The sequence below is a fragment of the Oculina patagonica genome, chromosome 8 (assembly GCF_052425735.1).
Source record: "Oculina patagonica isolate OP01 chromosome 8, crgOcupat, whole genome shotgun sequence".
Taxonomy (NCBI): domain Eukaryota; kingdom Metazoa; phylum Cnidaria; class Anthozoa; order Scleractinia; family Oculinidae; genus Oculina; species Oculina patagonica.
In genome coordinates this window covers 12,413,551-12,435,832 of record NC_135765.1, presented here as the reverse complement: position 1 = coordinate 12,435,832, position 22,282 = coordinate 12,413,551, and the positions used below count along the sequence as shown (strand labels likewise).

General features: G+C 37.5%; 1 protein-coding gene across 1 annotated transcript; it reads left to right on the top strand.

Moving 5' to 3' along the window:
* The first annotated feature begins 470 nt into the window (after nt 1–470).
* Nucleotides 471–20,781, top strand: LOC144664352 (uncharacterized). The gene is made up of 6 exons (XM_078525463.1): nt 471–652; nt 9,101–9,317; nt 10,275–10,459; nt 13,988–14,330; nt 18,680–18,773; nt 20,169–20,781. The coding sequence occupies exons 1-6, from the start codon at nt 521–523 to the stop codon at nt 20,659–20,661; spliced, it is 1,464 nt and encodes a 487-aa protein (XP_078381589.1). The 5' UTR covers nt 471–520; the 3' UTR covers nt 20,662–20,781.
* Nucleotides 20,782–22,282: the final 1,501 nt, after the last annotated feature.

Genomic DNA, 22,282 nt, shown 5'->3' with positions numbered 1-22,282 from the left:
TGTGGTACCAGCGAACAAATGAAATAAAGCGTGTTTCTGAAAAGGGTTCGTACTGCAAAAATGGATGTGAGCGGAGTACGGAGTCTAATATATATATTTTGCCCTGGTAGTTAATTAAAAAAGAGCAATCTTTTGGTTCCAAAGAAAAGCAAATAGGCCATTTCCGAGTCACCCTTTGCCTTTGTTTCAAAACGAGTCTACATGTGAAACCATTCAAACGAAAATGAGATGGATTTGCATGAAAATGGACCTGTAGGTGAAACTCATGCCATTTTCATATAAATGGTTTCGAACGTAGAATCATTTTGAAACAGAGGCAAAGGAAAGCTCGGAAATGGCCTATTAAAACAATTTCCAAGAATATTGGAGGGCGTGGAAGGCCGGCCATAACCGGTAATTGTGCCATCAACTGCATAATGCTTACATTTAAATGAATGACAAAAAATATGATGTGACGGGCAATGATTATATATTTTGAACCTGAAACGGGAAACTATCAGTTGTTTCTTCTCGAGTGAGGATGAAGACCTTCATTTTGGTGGTGCTGTTGTCTGGCCTCTTTACTTTAAGATCTGAGTCTCACCCAAGTCACAGGAAAAGCCCAAAGCACATCGCTCCTTGGCGTTCTAACTCGACCATAAACCATGTAGAGGTAGGTAAACTTCTTTTTTCCCTTTGAATCTTATTGTGTAGAAAGGCTAAGCCAAGTAATTTCTCAAAACAAACTTAAAATTCGAGGTAGTCTTAAGCATGGACATGTCAAACGTCTTACACAGAAGAACGTATTGTAACACTTTTTAACACTGTATTGACACATTGTGTTTTGTTAAAATCACAACACAGTCTTTCCATTGTGCACAAAAGCTAAGAAAAAGGGGTCATTTTTGTTTAAAGCTTTTTTAACGCCACATTTACATATCGAGAAAAGTGAGAAAAAAAGTCAACATTTTGGCAAATGGCTGTTTACAGGTCAAAAGAGTAAATTACCACGAGGCTATTGAAGAGAAAGAAACGCTCCATATCTTATGAGATGAAGTCTAACGAGGAGCTAAAGTAAGATGACACACATTAACCGTTTTGCTGACACAAGTTTCATAAAAATTCAACCAAAGGCTTGAGTGAAGCAACTCTAAGTTGTTAATTTGGCACGTTTAGTAAGAATTCGGGTGAAATGAACGGTGACTGAAACTCCACATTTAGAGGCGTGAAAGCACGACAAAATAGAGCCACCAGTGAAAACCTGTCTACACCGCGACATGTTCTTGTCAGCGAGCCAAAATTGTCAGCCTACAAAAGGGATATAATTTGCTATTACAACTTTTACGCTGATGGTCTCGTTGGATCTTTGGTTTGTATATTTTTTTAACTTTTTGTTTTCCAAACAATAGAATTAATAAACGGTTTCAAACTGCTATACCAAACAAAGCAATAGAAATAATGCACCCCCTGTTTTCCTCCCAGGTGGCAATTTTGACTATTCGCCTCTGTAAGTTTATTTTATTTTAAAGTATTGTTTCGCTATTGTCGAAGAAAACGTTAAAGTAAAATGAAATAAAATAAAACAAGAAAGAATAAAATAAAATAAAAAAGAATAAGATAAGATAAATAAAATAAAATGAAATAGATGAATAGCAGAAAAAGTGCACATGTAAACCTAACTGATGCGATTGTTAACATGGCGCTTCTTTTCAACAATAAACACAGACTGCGTAATTGACGAAACGACACTTCATAAAGGTTCTTCCTTTTTTATTAATCGGGCGTGGCCGATTTATAGTTTACCCTTTGGTCGTCCTAGAGCATAGTCTCCTGTCGGCCAAAAAGACGGGGATAGCTTGGGGTTGCTACAAAACCGCTACGGGTGACGCATACCGCAATGGTTTTCATTTTAGTTTTGACAGGAAATCGTTGCAGGCACACTTGGTCGACTTTTGGGTTAATGTGTAATCAGGTTGTGTTTTTTGCTTCGGCGGAAGGACAGAGAAAAAGCTTACGGGGCAAAGTACAGTATGGGGCCCAGTTCTCGGCCACTTTTGACGTAAACTTGTATTTCCTATCTCAGAAGAACCGCAGGAACTTGAAATTTCTCCCAGAGCTAGCTACATTATTCAGCTTTTTGGTGTAAAGCTATCGACCGGTCAAAAATTAATTTGCCCGAGCAATAATAAAAATAAAAGCTCCATTTGTGGGCCCAGTTCTCGGCCACCTTGGCCCAGTTCTCGGCCACTAAAAAGCTTGTTCGTAATTGTCTGTAAAAAAATGCTCAATTAATTTTCACAGTCATAAAATCACTCTGTAAACCTATTTATGTTATATCGATCCCAAATTATTTTTATGAGGCTTTGTTTTACTTTAGAAAAGAAGGATTTTAACGCGCCTAGTTGCTTGCCTATGTGCAGGTTCTGGCAAAACCGCATTGTGTGACCCGTGCATTTAGATGGTTTATTTTGCAGTGAAAAGGTCTTGAAAGATTTAGGTGTTGTAGAAATAATAGACAAGACAAGAGTCAGCTCAAAACTTAGAGATAAGATTGAACTTTATTTTTAAAACATTTATTTCTTTCATTCTGGCAGCAGCAGATGAAATTATATTAAAAACCAAGCGCTAAGCTGTGATAGCGAGCAGGGTGGCCGAGAACTGGCAAATACGCAAAGTAAATTAAGACCAAAAAATACAACGGTTCAACGAAAAGTTAACTAAAGCAGAAAGCTGAATTATTCTACGTTTCACATGCCAAAAATTAGCTCGTATGGTGGGGGCTTTTGGATAAAATACGAATTTAACTACATCCATGAATTTGGAGCCGTAAACAAACAAATTTTTCGGGAATGCAAATTCACCTACCTCCGCGTAAACTCGACGTGTGAGCTTTCTATATCGAATTGAACGATCAAACTCAAGATACTTAAAGCACATGAATCAGTCTATCGTTTGAAGGAAATACCTTTTTCTTTTAATTCAACTGGAGTGTGAAAAAACGCGTTAAACACAAAGTGGCCGAGAACTGGACCCGGCCGAGAACTGGGCTCCATACTGTACTGATATTCACCATTGTGAAATTGCACTTACTTTGACAAGTTAAAGTTATTTTTGTAAATGAAAAAGGTAACGTCATTGATGTCACGCAGTGTTTTTTTAGCAAACTAGATGGTTTGCTGGTTTCTGACTATGAATGGGGGTGTGATCTTGCGGTATATTTTTTGAGCCTGACTCCGCCGTAAAACTTTTTTTTTATTTAGCAAGAACTGTGTCGATTTTCATTTCTGAACAATTGGTCGTCAAGTCGTTTGTCACAAAGAGTAGAATGTTTGTACAGCATGTTTTGGAATTAGTTTAGATTTGGTTAGTAAGACGCTTCTGAAGACCTGAGCAAAACATTGGGAATGTACAGTATTAATAGGAACTTGAATGGAATTTTTCACAAGTTGGATAAAGGTATCAACTGAAAAAAATGGACTTCAAAATGAGAACTTGGATTTTGTTTTAATTAAATTTTATCGCGGATTGGATGCATAATATCACGGATTTGAAAGTCTTCAAATAATTAGGAAGGTTCCTTTCTTCCTTTTGATCTTATTGTTATTTTCATGAATTGATTATTCGAAAGTGGTTTTCGTTGATACGAAAAAAAAAACGGGTTTTCACTGAATTGCTTGAAGTATTTTTAGACGTGATAATATTGGCTTAATCAAATTACATTGTGCACGAAATATTTGTAATTCTTTTGTCTTGAAACTTTGAGGAAATTGAAATTTTTGTTTGACAGTAGTGTATGAAAGGCATTTTATAGAACTGAATAAAAAATAACTGAAACATTGATAAAGGTTATTTCAAAGATTTATTTTGCCTGATTTTGAAGGGTTTCAGGAGTTTTAAAGAGTGCTGGTAAACGGCTGTATGTTGTTTGTGATTACGGATCTTATTTAGTTTCGAACGCTCTAATTTTTGAAAGGTTAAAACAGGTTAAAACCGGGCGGTTTCATGAGTTTTTTGGGTAGAAAGGTACGGTGGTGGTCAAAAAAAAAAAATGTTTAGAAAGGAATGACTGTAGTAGCACGTAAGTCGGAGGTTTGCGTGAGTCACGGGGTATAGTATGCGTGAGCTGGATTTCCGGCGTCATAACGGCATGTTTTGTTTACTGAAAGATACACTCGACGTTTAGTTAGCTTAGTCGGCTTGGGAAACTATTTTAAAAATGAATGTTGTAATAGTTAATTAATAGTAATCTAGAATTAACCCACTCTCGATTGGAGTCTGTTCTGGATTCGCTCTACCTTTTCGTCGCGAAGGAATTTTGTAAAATTTCGCTAGTGGAAAGAGGTACTGTAAGAACAGTATCAATAACTCAAAAGGAGGAACTTCTTTGTAGCTCTGAATTAAGACGTATGATAAAATTTTAGAATAAGAAACTTTCGATATATGGTTTTCATATTGTTTTTGTCAATTTCCTTTTGTGGCAGATTTTTTGAGAATCAGCTTTTCTTTCGTGTGATGACAGACACAGGACAGAACGAGAGGTGGATGAGAAAGATGCCGAAGATGAATAGGCACCGAAAAACGACAAGAACCGTCAAGGACTTATCTTTAGAGGGCGGGGAGTTTTGGCATACTGTATTTCGAAGACTGGACTGGACTAGTAAAACGCGGACTAGTAAAACGCTGACTTGTAAAACGCGGACTAGTATAACGCGGACTAGTAAAACGCGGACTTGTAAAACGCGGACTAGTAAAACGCGGACTCAGGTAAAACGCGGACTTGTAAAAGGAGGACTAGTAAAACGCAGACTAGTAAAACGCGGACTTGTAAAACGCGGACTAGTAAAACGCGGACTTGTAAAACGCGGACTTGTAAAACGAGGGCTTGTTAAGCACGGACTTGTAGAACGCGGACTTGTAAAACAAGCGCTTGTAAATCGGATAAAACTAAACGGTTTAGCGAGCGAAACAATTTGTGTTTGAAGCTCTTGTGTGTTTCTTCGACGGCATATTTCTAGCTTTTTTGAGCACTCTTTGGTCTGTTTTAGCGTGGAGATGTTTTTGCAGTATAGCACATGTTCGTTCTGCAAACCCCTACTAAAACAACGGGATTGATGCTATGAGTTGTGTGCATATGTTTCTTTCTTTCCACTACTTGACGTCTGTTGAGTGCGACACCGCGGCAAAACGCACTGCGCATGAGTGGAAAATTAACATCCGGTCAGTTTTGTATTTCCGGTTGACTATGTAATCTAGTCGCGTAAAGTTTAAACACAAAACTTAAGAAATAGCAAAGAAACTTAAGGAAAATAATGGTTTAATTCAAAAGTTTATTGATTTTTGTAGCTTCATACTTTTGCACCATAGGGTTTCCTGCTTGCACCAACATTGAAAATGATGCTTGAAGTTTACAGGTCGCAAGCGCTCGACAGTCGACAGCGGCAATTTCGTTTTGACTGTGTCTATCACTTTGCCCGCTTTAATTGCTCGCAAATTAAGGGGCGACAAATGAGAAAGAAAAACAACATAAAACCAAAATAAAGAACCACTGAACTTTTAAGTTTAGGCTTTCGATAATTCTTGCCTTCACTGAGAAAAAAGTCACAAAACAAGAAAGAAAACAACATTTGCTCAGTGTTTGCTTGGTTCAACATGAATGAATTGAGTCTTCGATACTCTCGGACTACCTGGAGTTTTTGCTGGATTGAAAGCTGTTAGCCGAGAAGCTAAACAAGTTTAAATTGTGTTTCCATTCAAGACAAAGGCAATTTGATTTTCTTAATCCTCCTCACAAGGTCAAATATTCGTCTATTTGGCGGATGTTTTCCACATTTCCAGTCCGTGTGGCTGCCTCATGCGCGAACATGAAACTTGCAGATTCGCACATGGCGTTCAATTTACCAAACTTTCAAACTATCGTACCGGTTATCTCTCCTCAATCTAAAAGGAAAAACAGAATCAAAGTCTAGTTTAAAAACTTGCTTTAAACCAAAAACCGAATAATTAAAACTCGGACCTCACTACCGGGTGTTATTTAAAAAAAAAACTTTAAAAAGTTTTTATACCTCTGCTGAACGAAAAACAAACGAAGCGACGGTGTGCTGTCATTTTTTAGGCCGAAGTGTTAGGTTAAATAAATGTAGAACTGAAAACAATTAAAGCTAAAAAATACACAAACATGCAACCAATTACTGGATAGGAAAGTATGAATTTAGTCAAGGTTAATTGATCAAGAAAAACTGGCAAGTAAAACTCTGCCTTCTCGCCTTGTGTGATAAACCAAAGCTTGTTTAAGCTCATCTGCTGCTCAAATTCAGCGAATCCACTACTTACCTTTTCTAAATCTATCGAGTATTGTTTCGGTCATATTTATCCATGACAGCAGATTAAAACACCGCAATTCACAAAGCAAAACAACTAAAACGTGGGCCACGACTGACCTTGAACCGAAAGCGTAGCGACTAGCGAGTGAAGCCCGTTGAGTGACTGGAAAGATGACCGGAAGTGCTAAATTCAGCGCATGCGTAGACGTTCTGCCGCGGTGTCGTTGAGTGCAGTCGTTTGTATTGCTCGCACGAGGTAGAACGGGGCCCGTTCAGAAATCAACAGTCAATGGTAAATAAAGGTGACGGGCCTACACGACTCCTACGTTCGTGACATTAGAATATTTGCCGTTAAATGTTTAAATTCGGTCTTTCGACCTTATTTGCTTCTGACTTCTTTCTGAGGGTACTGTTTTAATTTGGGGGCAGTATGTGGTAAATAAAGGTGACGGGCCTACACGACTCCTACGTTCGTGACATTAGAACATTTGCCGTTATATGTTCAAATTCGGTCTTTCGACCTTATTTGCTTCTAACTTCTTTCTGAGGTTACTGTTTTTTTTGAGACATTATGTATTGAAGAGAGCCGTAAGATGATTGTGGCCAAGGAATTCGAAGTGTCTAGAGGCGTTTTACAAGTCCGCGTTTTACTAGTCCAGTCCAGTCTACAAGTTAAAGACACATCAAGACAACCCCACTGTGAATTGCCATAGCACAGACAAAATTATAGTCAATATCTTATATGTCCTTAAGAGAATTACATAAGAACCAAGGCATGTCTTGTCTTGCCTTACATTGACATGCAATAATTTGGAAATACTAAGCTCGTAACAGTTTAAGACAGAATCCATCAGGAATTTGAGTAACATTAATTTTAGTTACGCAAAAATTGAGCACCAGAATAATTTAAATCCTTGTGTTCTTTCATACCTTGTTAAAGGCTTGACATGTGATAACACCAACATAACACCAACAACAGTTCTTTATCAGTGGGGATTGAAGAAAAAAATGGAAACATCATCACACAGTTGACCCCCATGCAAAAACACTCCAGGATGTCACGGGACTGTTTGGTGTCCGTCTGCCAATTTCTAACTTCAAATTCCAATGTTAAATTCACATTAAATTTTCAATATTTCTTAGTTGTCTAAATTTTACTAATTCTTTTAAAAAAACTATCACCTGCCAAACATCCCCAAAAATCACTCAAAAAATTACAAAATACCGCAATACATAGATACATGGGATGAGTGAAGTTTCCTTGGATTCCTTGAAACACCAACAAGATATTTCCGTTTAAGGTGGCTGATAATGGGTTTCAGTATTTCCCAGTCCTTATACTTTGGTTCAGGACTAAAAGCCTTCATCAATTGCTATTACAGTAATGGTATGAAACAAATGTTCAAGCATTCATCAACAAGTTGTGATCATTTTCTTGACAATAGTAGTTCCCCCGTAAACAGTTGTAGTACTGTCCCATCAAAGTGCAATGCCTGGAAAATACCGAAAAGCACACGACCTTCAGGTGAAACCGCACCTTACAGTATTACCAATACACTACACTTTGCTAAGTCTTAAACCTTTACATTTTCTAGTCGTCTACTTCAATCGTTTATTTGTATTGTGTGAAATACATTTATAAATTGAAACCATAATGTCATTAAGTAATAATGCAATCTCGACAACGTTCTAGATATTATGTTATGCACACTAATACAGCTCATGCAAGCCCTGTGACTTACACAAACACAGTCGGACTGAGTGCTACTTAAGTAACTGCTTCGTGGTTTCTGCTGTACTGAACCCTGCCTTTCAAGGCAAAGCGCCCGATTTTAAGCTTCTCAAGCTTCTCAATGTTCTTGTTTGTCTTTAATTTCTTTAGAAAAAATATATTTTTTGGTTAAAATGAAATCATGTGAATCAGGGATTTGTAGAATTCGTCTTTCCCATATGTCAGCAAACATGCGAGTTTGTGTGACCCGACAAACCATTTTTAGACGGTAAATTGGACAAAATTATGTATCAAAATAGCTCAAAATTAATTACATCTTATCGCAAACTTCTGTGTTACTGTTTCAAATGTAGCAAGTAGAACGAGAGGGACTGGGCCCAGCCCCAGATGACATATTATTATGGGATCGGAAAATCCCACGTGTTGGCGAAAAACCTAGCGAGAATCGGTGAGAAAACGTGTTGTTATTGTAGTTTTGAAGTAGTTCCTGAGCGAGATTGAGTAAAGTGTAACACAAATATCTTATCAAAATAAATCATTTCTAATAACAACAAACATCGAAAACATATTCAAAGTTCCACTGAATTTCACTGAATCGCTTGAAAGACGATTTTACAAAATAGCTACATGTGAGATTTCCCCTTTAGTTTACATTGTTCTTGTGAACTTTGAAATTCATTTCCTCCGGCTCTGATAAGAAATTGTTGTTGGCGTTATCACGGATAATTACCTACATATTTAGCTTCTAAAAAAGGTAGAAAATAACGCAATAGGATTTAAATTGTCTGGAACTCGATTTTTGACCAACTAAAATTAATATTACTGAATTTCCTGATGGATTCCTTCTTAACTAGTTGATTCGGTTGAAACGGCGGATGACCCAAGTAGTTTATCCTCTATTGGATCAACTGTTTTCGTTAGCTGTGTTCTTTTCGGTAAAAAAGGTTTTCGATTGGGTTCAGTTGAGAGGATTGTTCAATATTTTTTGACCGTCATGTTAACGAAAACAGTTGCAAAAAGTGTGCTATCAGGAAGTATCAAGCAAATCACCGTTTAATTTGCTCTTTAGGCAGGACAAAAGCGGGCTTTTCCAGCAATCTTGGCGGCATTTACAGTTTTTAGTAACATCGCTGACTTCATGGGGCAAGCTAACAACGTTGTGGGATGGTTTGATAACATCAACCGGTTTATGGGCTCTGGAGGAACGGAAGGGGCAGACCAAGTCACCCCTGAACACCTTGACGAAATTAAACGACAGATAGAAAACGTTGCTGACGAAGTCAAAAGTAAGTAATATAACTTAGTGCTCTTATGTTAAGGTGCCATCCCTGGGGTCAATCGCTGTCTTGTAAACTTCTTTTTTTCTTTCTTTTTGTTTGTTTGTTTGTTTGTAAGTTTCTTTTTGAAGAAATCTCATCAACTATAACTTGTCTCTTGTGGTCATACTTTGTATAAGTCCTTCCGAATTTCCCGGACGCATTTTGCTTTGTGTTATATGTGATTTCTTGGTGAGCTACACTTGATTTCAGCCCTTATGTAAGACCCTGGTGTTTGCAGTTTCAACATCATCATCATCATCATTATCATCATCATCATCATCATCATCATCATCATCATCATTATCATCATAATCATCGAGATAGTGATCGATATTGGAAGAGAATTCCAAATTTTATTAACCAAATAGAGTATCGTAAACTGCTTAAGATTTGTACAGCAGTGAGACAGATTTTAAAGCTAGAATTTTGTCTCAGTTGCAAATGCTTGAATGTTATCGTAACAACAGCAAACGCAGGCCAACCGCAATCATTCATGGTTGCCAATATTTGATTCAGTACTCGCCAGAATCCGTGAAAGATAACCTATCATTTAGAAATTCTAAAATCCGTGGGCAAAAATCTCACATCATGAATTCAATGAATTCTTACACAAAAATGCAATAAGTTCCTACATATCCGCCTGTTACGTGTCTAGACACATGAGACGAGGCAAAAGGAAGCCGAAACAGGTTCCACATCTATTACTGAACTACCTCAATAAATTTACGGTCGGACCTCTCTAAATATAGAGTACAGGAACTGTTACACTGTTTACCGTTCTTTAATGTCGCGAAGCTTTTATTGAGGGTTGAATACTTCAAGAGCCCATTTGAATCATTTGGAAACCAGCAATGCAAAAATTTCAGTCAAGTTTACAAGTTTGTTTTTCTTCTCTAGTTACAAATTAACCTTTTATCTGAACAGGTGGCATTCAAGATCTTTTGGCCGGATCTGAATACACCCAAATACTGGTAGTTCTCTCTGACGAAATAAACACTTTACGGGTTATCGATCATCTACAAAAGGAATATTTGGAGGCCACCAAGAACTATAAGGAAAACCCTAATGAGAACCTTATGCGAGAGAGGAGACAAAAATGGTTCGATGATGTAAGTATGCTGTTGGTTGTTCTTGGCATCGTGTGGTCGCGTTCCACTGTTTCTAAATTGTTGTAGTGTCGTCGTGCAAGACTGAGTTTGTTTATACATTTATTTTTATTTTCAAAATTACGCATCGATAGCTCCATAGGTTAACCCGCGTCCCATTTGTAAGACTTTAAAAATTATGCATCAGAAACTACGCCTTTAAAAATTACGCATCGATTACGCTTTCAAAAATTACGCATCGATAGCTCCATAGGTCAACCCGCATCCCATTTGTAAGGCTTTAATCTTGGACATAGCCTTTTACTTTGGTATTATTGCATCGTCATTGTCTACTTGGTAAATTTGAATATAGTTTGTAGAATAAAATCAAAGGCTCTATGAGCAAAGTCGTGAATGTGGTATATTATAAACTGATAGCCCAGAATTAGCCAAAATAAATTTTAAATGTCTGCTGACAAACAACATTTTTTGTAATTGTCTATGAAATCTGTTAACGTATGTCACAGTTGAGTCATGTTTAAAATTCTAGCTGGTAAGTGATAAATAACCCCATATTCTAACTGAAAACTAACCATCCAGTAGTCCATTGAGGCCTTCTAGCTAAGCAGCTAAGAAGTGAAGATTATTTCAGAGTTTAAAATTATTAATGCTGAGAGAGACACGTATAGTGGTAACAAGATATGAGGTACCTTAAGATGCTGCGAAGCTGGTAATGGAAAGAAGCTAGGGAATTTTTTTTCACCATACTGTTTCACATTTGGTAAAGGGTTCTTTAATTAATAACCAGGTAGCTCAGCCATTTTATACAGGACAGTGGTATTATTCGACATACATTTTTCTCTGTTAAAGAATGGCAGACACTGTGACAGAAGGCAAATAATTAAAAGAAACTAACAGATGCCTCATACATGTGACTTCTAAGAATTGAAATTGGCAGGAAACAGTAAAGCCAACATAATTTATTATCAATTTAGAGGCCTGATACATGTAACAAATGAAAACTACTGCTTATTTTCTTTTCTGGTATCTTTACTTGCAACCAAAAAGTTTACTTTACCCCTTTACATGCCACGAAAATCATCAATGCATTTTAATCAGCCTTATTAATTCATTTTTAAATAATCTCTATACCTTGCCAGCCATCCTGCAAAGATTTGGTGGCCATGTTGGATTAAAGGATCTGAACCTTAAAGCTTGTTTATCTTTTACTCTTTGTTTTCAGCAGTCAATAACAATAACTCCAAATATTTTATTTTTCAAGCTGTACAGTCTGCTAAAAGTCAATTTATAGAGAGCAGTATTCACTGTTTGTGAAAAATATATGAGAGTAAATTTGAAATAAAATTCTTTTTCTGATCATGTGTTTCATACAAGTTACGGCAGGAGGATGTTCATTCCAGCCCATACCTCTTGACAGCCTAGCCCCATGCAGAGTTCAGTGATGTGTTGTATTGCAGGATATTGCTTTGGCGAATCTATTAATTAATTCAAAATTCTATGTGCCTTGTTAAAATAAATCTGTAGGACAACACGTACAACAAACCATCTAAGTGTAAGCAATTTGTTATTTATCAGCATGGCATGCAACCAGGTTCCTTTTCGGCTGAGATGAGGGGGGGGGGGGGGGGAGGCATAGGACATGTACAGAAATCGACCTTAAGGTTTCTTTTGTTATATTAGTGGCTATTACATTTTAGCGCTTTTAGTGAGTTGGGCGAAAATCGCTTAATTTAGTACTTGCTAAAATTTGTCTTGGTCAAATTTCAAGTACCCCGGTACCTCCCCGGTACCCCCTTCCCACCCTAATGGAACACGAAAATGGATACTGGTAACTTTGTTCTTTTAGGCAATGCAATTTATATTCATTAAATGTCAAGATATGGTAGTCTTTTTCTTTTACTGAACATTTATTTTCATCTTAGCCATATATTCATCACCGGCCAGTAAAAGCTGGTTTACACGATATTACTATTTTTTGAAGTTTTTGGAAAATCCCTATATAGTCGCTAAATCTTGCTCAGAAAAAATCGTTAAAATTAATAGCTGCTAACAATAGTACTCTCTCAGTATTTCTTTGAATATCTACCCCATAGCACTCAGTGGATGTTGACAAAGCAAAAAATTACCTGATTGCAATGATACACCCCTGGAGAACTACAATTACCACAGTTGAACTAATATGTCCCTTTTTTGACAGACCATGTGTATGAAGAAAAAATAATTGTAAGGGACTGATGCATAATACTGTGTTTACAAATGTAGTTTTGCCTTCAAAAGCAGAGCAAATTTATCATTCACATAACATGATAAGGCTTGCTACCTAATGAGCTACGAATGCCAGAGGAAATTTTTGATTTAAGTTTAAGTCATGAGATAGATGTACTTGGGAACTTCGTTAACGAGAGTGTGACAACGAATATAAAATATTACTAGATACAAAAACTTGACGAACGTGCAAATGAATGATCGACTGAAAGACAAAGTAGATATCTCTAATTGTTTCGAAACGCATCAGTTTAATCTTGCTGAGCGAGACTAATTTGTAGCGGAAAATACAGCCTTATTTAGGGTGATTTATTACTTACCAACTATTTGATTGCATTTCAATGGAAGATAATTTCATATCCGCGGACTTTCAAAATAAGCTATTGTTCGGCGTGCAAGTTTCTTGCTTCCTTGCATTGGCCATCCTTTCCGTTGCATTGTGTGTAAATGTGGATTCGAGCACTGGCCTCACTAGAAAAATTCCTTCCAGAAAGGAAAAAATATTCGTATTCTCCTGATGTACATCCACAAGTTTGCATTACAACTCGAGAAACCAGCCCTTGTACACGTTCATCCGCCATTTTGAACTTAATTTAAACTTAATATAAAATTGCCAGGTTACCAAGGGAGTTTACACATTTTAATTTCTCCAGCAGACCGCAATAATTCGTTCATTACATTCACGACTTAAAAAAATGGAGAGTGAACCGTTAGTGGAGCTCGAAAACTGGTATACACATTTGTTCACTTACTACACTTCATGTCTAAGGGGGTCATAGAACATAGCCATCACAGGGGTTATTGTGTTGTTTTCCGTGTGAGGAAAGACCTTCATTGGGTTGGCGATGTCGAAAGCGATCTATGTAGAGATAGACACAATAAATGCTCGTGAAATGTATTGTTATTCTTGTGGTTGATGAAAGGGGACTAATGTTTCTCTTGTCGCCTTTATATTACCGAGTTGCAAAATTAAATTTTTTAAGACAAAATAAAACCCAACATTAAGGGGTTTATTCGCACCAACTGGTCTCGACTAGTTTGATGGGGCCATTAATTTTACTCATATGAAAGGTCAGTGCTCGACTTCGAACAAATACTATATTTTTTTATTATTTAGAATGCTGAATATGGCATAGCTATGATGGATGTGTAAAAGGCTACGTCTTTACTTAAAACAACCGGTATAAATTAGCATAGGTTACCCAAGCATCTAATCCTGAGACTTTTTTTATTTTAAAATGTATGCATTCTTTCTTTAAACTGCAGATTGACGAAAGGTTTGTTCAACTAAAGACCGCTCTAATTTCTCTTCTTCTAAACATCTGTGATCCCATTCTGAACACTTATGACTTGTTTGAAGGCTACGCTTGGAAGAAAGGGGAACAAGGGACAGGCACCTTGGTAGATCTCATGCACTTTATCACAAAGATCCGAATGCTACAAACAAATGGCTACGGCGTGTGGAAGAGCCACCTCTATAAAAAATTTGAAGACAACGAGGATCGACGAACGGTGGAGTTGAACGTCTTCGAAAAAAGGATGAAGGATGTAGCGGAGTGTGAGGATCCTGCCATCGCGAAAGCTTTCACAAGAATGATCGATCATCAAGGTTGGTAAATCAAAATTATGTCGCTTTTTGAGACACTCACTCCCATGTAACTATCTATCTATGTTTATTGCGCATTGTGTTTGCGCATTTCCCGAAAATTTAAATTTATGCCTAGATAAGCGAAACTATTCGATTAATCAAAGCATCACCAGAGTAAGTTTTTTGAGGAGTCAAACTAACAACATAAGTACGGTATGGCTCAAGTTAACAGTGCAAAACCGTCCTGGGAAATATAATCTCCTGAATTACAATGTTTTTCAGTTTCAAATGCCTCCGCCTATCTCATTGCTCTCTCTTTCTTGTTGACATTTACAAATGTATGTTGTATTTAAGAGCGCTGTACCAAAGTTTCACGATGGCAAAATCATCCTTAAACTTTTGCTAACACACGTGTTTCCCGTACCTAGAAAATATGGAGAGGATATTTTCCTGTTCTAAAATTAGAAACATATTCACTGCAGTGGACTCCTGCTATTTCCTTACATTTACGAGAAAGGAGCATGGCACTGTCTGTAATAGCATACCGCCATTAACCATTATTATACATTGTAATAACTATCTGTCTTCTCATTGGCAAAGAGCCTACAGTTAATTTTGAGAATCAGCGCAACCTACAGATTAGTGAATAATCTGCTAGCAGATTATTTCCTAATCTGTAGGTTGGGCACGCAATGCATGATTTCCGAGAGGAATGTTGGCTCACATCTGACAGCAAAGGAAATTCATAGTTCGTCGATTGGCTTCTTCAACCCGGCAAAACATTTACCTAAATTGAAAAATTGCTGGACAATAAATTCTCGGGAAACACAAAATGACCAACAAAGATTGCGGAGGAACTACTACCTTGATAGAAAGGCTTTCAAAAGCAAGACGACAAGTAGGAATTAGTAGAACGGTTGTAGTCATTTTGTCCATATTTTTTCTAGAAAAATAATGTATAATAAAACAATTATTAAATTCGGTTTTTGTGATTTCCGGAATAATCAAGATCTCGGTAAGTGTTATCAGCCGAAGCCGAACACTTACCTCGACCTTGATTATTCCGGATATCACAAAAACTACATCCAAAAACTGTTTATTATCACGGTGACTGAATTACATTTGAAAGGAGTCAGAGTTTAACTTAAGCCTCCTTCAGCTTGCCAAGTTCAACCATAGCATCAGCGGTCACTTCCATTGTTATTATCATAACTACGAGTTAAGGAGGCTCGATGTAGTTTCCTTATCCCTAGTGGAGACTCCCTAGGGTGGTCGTTTTGAAAATAAAAAATATTTAGGAGGCCAATGTTTGATTCCTGCCAAAATACACCATAATGATCAAATGTGACCAAAGTTTTATTTTATACCGGTCACTTAGTAACAAAGGCTACCATAGCAACAGTTTCCGTTTTCTTTTGTTTTCAAACAAGCCCGATTTTCTCGAAATCCAGATTGAGTCTTGGTATTCATTATTTGCTATATTAAAGTGGATTGACTATGGCTACAAATTTTACAAAAATCTGTAAGAGCGTTATAGAGAAAATCAAGATCGAAGTTTCTTGTAACTTCTTGTAGTTTCCTACAATCGGCAGTCGATGTATTTTAACAAATTACAGCAGAAACCGGCTCTCGCTTTTAGCTAATGGCCCTTGATGATATAAATATTTATATTTTATTTTAAAAAACTGCGCTCAAATACTACGAAACAATTTAAAAGCGCCAATTTCGCATTAAAACGGGATTTCTCTGAAAACTTCATTCTTGATTTACTTGAAAACGCTCTTACAGATTTTTCTAAAATTTCGTCATCAGTTAGTCAATCTACTAAACTTTAACATATCAAAAAATGAATACCAAGAGTCAATCTAGATTTCGAGAAAATAAGGCTTATTTGAAAACATATAAAAACGACAATCGTTGCTATGGTAACCTTTGTGACTAAGTGACCAGTAATAAATTAAAATGTAATCATTATTTTGCCTTTTGGCAAAAATCAAAGATTGGCTTCCTTGATGATTTTCTTTTTCAAAACAACCACCCTAGGGATAAAGAAACTACACCGAGCCTCCTTAAAGGGGCAGTATCACAGTGACTAAGACATGGTGCTATTCAAAGTCATTTGCATAGTACTTTATTATGCATGCAGGTCATAAGTCCCGTGGAAATGGCTATTTATTCCCATGGCTCTCTCCTATTGGTGTAGCGGTGCTATATTAACCGTTCCTTCAACGTGCACCACAGTTCTTGGTCTTTCGACGGTAAAACACCACGACTACAGTTCAAATGTCGCGCCCCGCCCTCTCTCCCTTAGCGATCTGTGTTGTTCGGTGCTTCAACTTCCAGCGCAGCGTTTATTTTGTCTTTGGGCGTATTTTCCTTGTTTTTGTATCTTTCGCGTTTGCTGTTGACCACTTTGTTTCCATGGACGCCCGAAGAAAAAAATCGCCCGCTCCGCCGGTGACACTCTGTGTCGCCTATGGCTTCACCGGAGTGTCGCTCTCCATATCTTAGCCATATACAATGACAGCAGAAATAATATAGTACTAATCTAAAGTCCAGTAAAGGAGTTGGTATTAATTGGAAACCCACTCACAGTAAACTGGCCTTGCTAAAACGTTCTGTACTAGTCATGAAAATTGTTAAAACGTGTTGCGGCTATGGATGGGTGGGAAGTTGAACAGTGTTTCATGAAATAAAATCACAAAAAATAATTGATTACGGTTTATTCACATCTCACATCCTAATGGTTAGTGCGCCGGACTCCGGATCGAGCGGTCCGAGTTCGAGCCCCGGCCGGGGTCACTTGTGTTGTGTTCTTGGGCAAGACACTTTACTCTCATAGTGCCTCTCTCCACCCAGGTGTATCAATGGGTACCGGCGACATTATGCTGGGGGAGAACCCTGCAATGGACTAGCATCCCATTCAGGGGGGAGTAGAAATATTCCTAGCCGCTTAATGCTACGGAAACCGGGATAAGCTCCGGCAGTGTGGGCCGCTTGGCTCGTGGCTTCTCCTTTGTTCACATCTTAAAGAATGAGTGTATTCCTTTCTCATATTTTTTAAAGTTATTTTGTTGATGAATGGGTGTACATTCACAGTTCTAGCATAGTTTACAAAAACGTGGTTTGGTATGGATGGGTAGGAAGCAAGTGGCCTAAAACTTGAAAAAGTCGAGCCGACTTTGCCAAGTTTAACAGCATTTCTTGAAAAAAGAAATCACAAAAACCATTTATTACGGTTTATTCACATCTTGGAGAATGAATGCCTTTCTTATATTTTTAAAGGTTATTTTGTTGTGTACATTCACAATTCTTACATAGTTAACAAAAAACTTCAGTAAAAGACTTCTTGTGACACGGTCACTTTATCAACAGTAGCACTTTGATTTAAAAGCTTTTCTATCAGTCTCTAACCTGTTACTGTAAAACTGCAGATTTATTTTATACTCTAACTAAACAGCCATCGGTCCTTGCTTTAAAAACTTTTAACATGTATAAAAACTAATGATAATAATAATAATGATAATGTATTTATATAGCGCATTTTTCATATGTATATGTTCAAATGCGCTTTACACGTACTGTAATTTTACTACACAAAACTATGTGCATTCTGTAAGGTAAAATGAAGTGTCACCGAATTCTTCTATTAGTTCTTAGCTTTAAAGGTTAACTTTTTGAGCTTTTCGGGGGTTAAGTATAAATATAGGTTTAGTTCTTGGTTAGTGTTGGAGTATTATTTTGGGTTGTTGAGTCTGCACCTTACACTAGCCCATTCCCAAAGGCGCATTTTTGTCTTTATACAGCCCTGAAAAACCTGAGATGGATCCCAGTTGAGTTCCATCTGTATCTAAGAGACGCTATCTTAGCCTTTAAATCTATGACAGGTCATTTACCAAACTATCTTCGATCTAATCTTATCTCCAAAGGGAACATCAGTGGTCGGGAGACCAGATCTTCTTCGCAGCTTAACATACCGCTTTTTAAGACTAAGTCGGGACAACGATCTTTTTATTACAGAACTGTAACTTTGTTGAATGCACTAAAACCCATTTTAAATTAAGTGAATCGCTTATTATTTTAAAACGCAAAATGACAGCTTATCTTTTAAATCAGGTTTTAATGTCATAAACTTTACATGTGATTAGTTTTAGCAATTTCTTTTTATAGACAAGTTTTAGCATTTCTAAGAATTTTTATTCTATCATTGTAAATAGTTTTATCAATAATTTTTTATAGACAATTTGTTATATTTATTGTATTTTTTTTTTCACTGTCTCTGAAAAGCTCCCATGGGGAAGTGACAATAAAATTTGTATTGTATTGTATTAAATTGAAATTAAACGTTCCAGTTGTACTCCTTTTCTTAGGAACCCCCGCCTACGGAAGAATACGCTGGAGCCATACATATGACAATGTTACGTCCAATCCGTTCGGCCAAAATGAAGTTCGCACGTACGACAGGTCTGTACTGACGATGTTTACTAGATCCTGCATCATTATTTTGAAGATGAACAAACCGGGCTGATTGAAACGGGAATTCCGACAGGCAGTCACGACGAGGGCGCATTGAAACTGTATGTTGTATCATGCCAGGCATAACTAATCGATGACATCAATGACATCAATGAAATCAATGATTAATCGGCAATGAGTAATCGATGGGTAATCAGTTGATTAGTCATTGATTATTGCCGATGATCAATGAGTAATCGATGACTAATCGATAGGCCACAAAATTTTCGGCCATTGATTAGTCATCGATTGCATCGATTAGTCATTGATTGCATTGATTACTCATGGATATAGTCTCGTGGTTGAAAACCGGAACTTGTAAAAGTATAACACGCTATAACAATCTAACAATATCATGGTAACATGTGAAAAAAAGTACAGAAAGTAAAAGTGCTTGCAGCTGTTACGGTGCGTAATGTAAGTGCTTATGACGGCTGTCTCCCTAAGCCGAAGCAGTTTTACTTTGCTGACAAACATCCACCGACCAAAATCTATAACCACGTAGTCGATTCTTGTCTTCGTACTTGTTAGTTTCATTTCCAGACTGGTTGGTTTTTCTGTTCAATTGTTTTGTTATTATATAAAGAGTTGGGTAAAGTGAAATATTGAAATATCATCTGTATTTGTTCTTAGCCCTTGACGTCTTGATATGCCGGAAGGTTATTTGACCTTTAGTGAGGGCGTAATTTCGTCAACAAGAATGCCAGTTATAAAGCAAAATATGACTAACATAGAGAAAAAAAATCACAAGAAATGGTACAAGAAAGCAAGGAATGTGTCTTTTGTGTGCAGTATGATAGTTGATGATTAATCGATGGGTCATCGATGAGTAATCAATAACATCAATGAGTAATCGATAGGCCACAAAATTTTTGGGCTTCGATTACTCATCTATTACTCATTGATCATCGCCAATAATCAATGACTAATCAACTGATTACCCATCGATTACTCGTTGATTACCAATTGATGTCATTGATCATCGATTAGTTATGCCTGGATCATGAGAAGTTCGGAAGAGCCCGTCCCCCAAAATTTAGCCACTTGAGATTAAAAGAAAATAATAAATATTTAACGATACGACCCAAAATGTTTACTGAGAAATCGAAAAAATTGTCGACTGGGACAGAATAAAAAGACAGTTTGCGTAAATCATGCAAAGAAAATGCCTTGATCATTATTAAAAGATGTCGTCTAAGCAAAATTCCGGTCTTCTCGTTCTTGGTTTATGCTGGCGATACTTCAATTAGGTGTATATATATTCCTGACTCCTTTGTGCCTTTTCGGCTCAAAAGAGTCAATCGCATCCATTTGAAAAGTGACATTTTTGTTGTTTTTCGACAGGTGTTTAACAAATTTGGGACCAGCACAGACAACGCCCTTTGCCCGAGCCTGTTCCGACGGTACTAACCAACAATGGAAGCTTAATCCTGACAACACTCTACGGCCGAAAAGTAACCCCAACAAATGCCTCTTCCTGATCGAACCTGATGAAGATTTGCCAACCAGTGGTTTCAAAGTGCTACCCTGCAGCTCCAGTTATCGTAACAAGAAGTTCAAATTTGAATATTTGACTCACCAGAAGGAAGGCGAGCCAAAACTGCACACGTTCTTCAAGCTGAAGGTGAAAAATGAAAATTTTGTAACTTGGCGAGGGCACAGCATCTGCTTGGCCTACAGGCCGACTGGAGGTTATACTGGCCCGTCCTTTACAGATTGGTCTCCATCGCTGTTTTCCTGTTCTTGTCCGAGTGGAGAGGGTGTTTTTCACTGTATTGGCGAGAATCCTCCAACCTCCGAATTTGGCTGGTTTAAATTTGAACCAACGTCAGAGTAAAAGTGAGAGCTGGAGCGTAGAATGAGCGAAGTGACCGGGGGAAGACGAGAACATCGCCGTGACGTTGTTGATTACCTCAATGTAATGTAATTGGAAATAAAAATACAATTACACAAAGGACGTAATAATTTTTTGCCTTTTCATTGGCCGAGAGCGCACTGCCGATCTCCAAATAACTGCCTACAAACAATGGTCTGCTCATGTTCATTTCCGTTGTGTTTGCTGCAAATAGTATGCTGCTCATGCGTTGTTGTGTCCACGTGCGATAAAATTTGGTAGCCCTACTTCCAGAACTGTCGGGGAACGAAAGGTAATGTTTCCCTTGAAGCTGGCAATGAACTACCTCGGCTTTTAAGTCTCACTTACCCAGTATGGCTTATTAATTTACCAGTCACTGCTAAGCGATTCTTACGGAAGTATTGGGAACGAACAGATTGAATGAACGCGGAATCTCGATAACGATTGCACTTATTTCAAGGACGGAATCTTTGAAAACGAGCAAGAAGCAATTGTTTTATTTTGCCTACCGCGACTGATGTATGTGTAGAGTTAATTAGGATTTCAAACGAAATCCTGCTCGCTTAAAAAGACTTAAAAAGTTTTAACGAGTCGTACCTCCATAGTGGTCTAGTTCAAAGATTTGAGTGGAAGTCCAGTACGACATATAAAATGTTACTCAACAAAAACAAAACAAACCAAAAATAAGTTCATCATCGCTCGGAGTTAATTTCCTCTGAGGGCATACATAAGAATCGCTACAGTCCTTTATTATTGAAGTAATTGAAGTATGAAAGTTTTTAGAAAAATAGATTGAATGGACGTCGATGTTGTTTTTACACCACATTCTAGAATTCCAGTCGGGATGTAAATAGAGCACGACGTTTTGAGTTAAACCAAGGGAACAAAGGTAGTCCCTGTTTTCCCGGTTGACACACTCCGAATGGAAATTCGTGTTCCCTGTACTATTTTGCTCCTTTTTCACCTGTTCCATTGAAATTTCAACGCACGTACGACTCATCAGTTCAGCTTCATCGCGCTGTTTCGATTTGTGAAATTTCAATAAAGGGCATAAAATTAAAAACGAGTCTTGTTCCCTTATCTGTTGCGCAAATGATACCACAGAAGTGTTTCTTTCGGCTTAAGCAAGCCGTCATCTTATTGAATCATCTCCTAACCAAACTAATGCTCAAAATAATCAGTGTAGCAGCTTTTGCAAGTTGGTAATTCTACTCGTTCTTTCGAGCAGAAGGGATTAGCTCTGGGGGAGATTTTGCTATTGTTTGTTCTATGATCATTCTATCGAAGGCCAAGGGTAGCGAGCCATTCATGTCAGACCTCGTGAGAGCTGCTACCCGACACAAAATATTAGTTAGCGTAGTTTGAAAAAAAAAAAACCGCAAAGAAACTGTAAAGAACAGGGGTGGTTTTAGACTAGCAAAAGATGAGATAGATTACTCACGGCGAAGTTAAAACGTTAGGCTAAGTTTTTCTAGATGTACCATTTGCGGCTTTTATGACTGTAGTCTGCGAGCATGCTATCTAAGGGTTGGTTAGCTGCTTTAGCTGGTTAATAAACTCTCTTAGGCAAGGCTAGCTTCTGCATTCTGCAGAAATGAAAAAT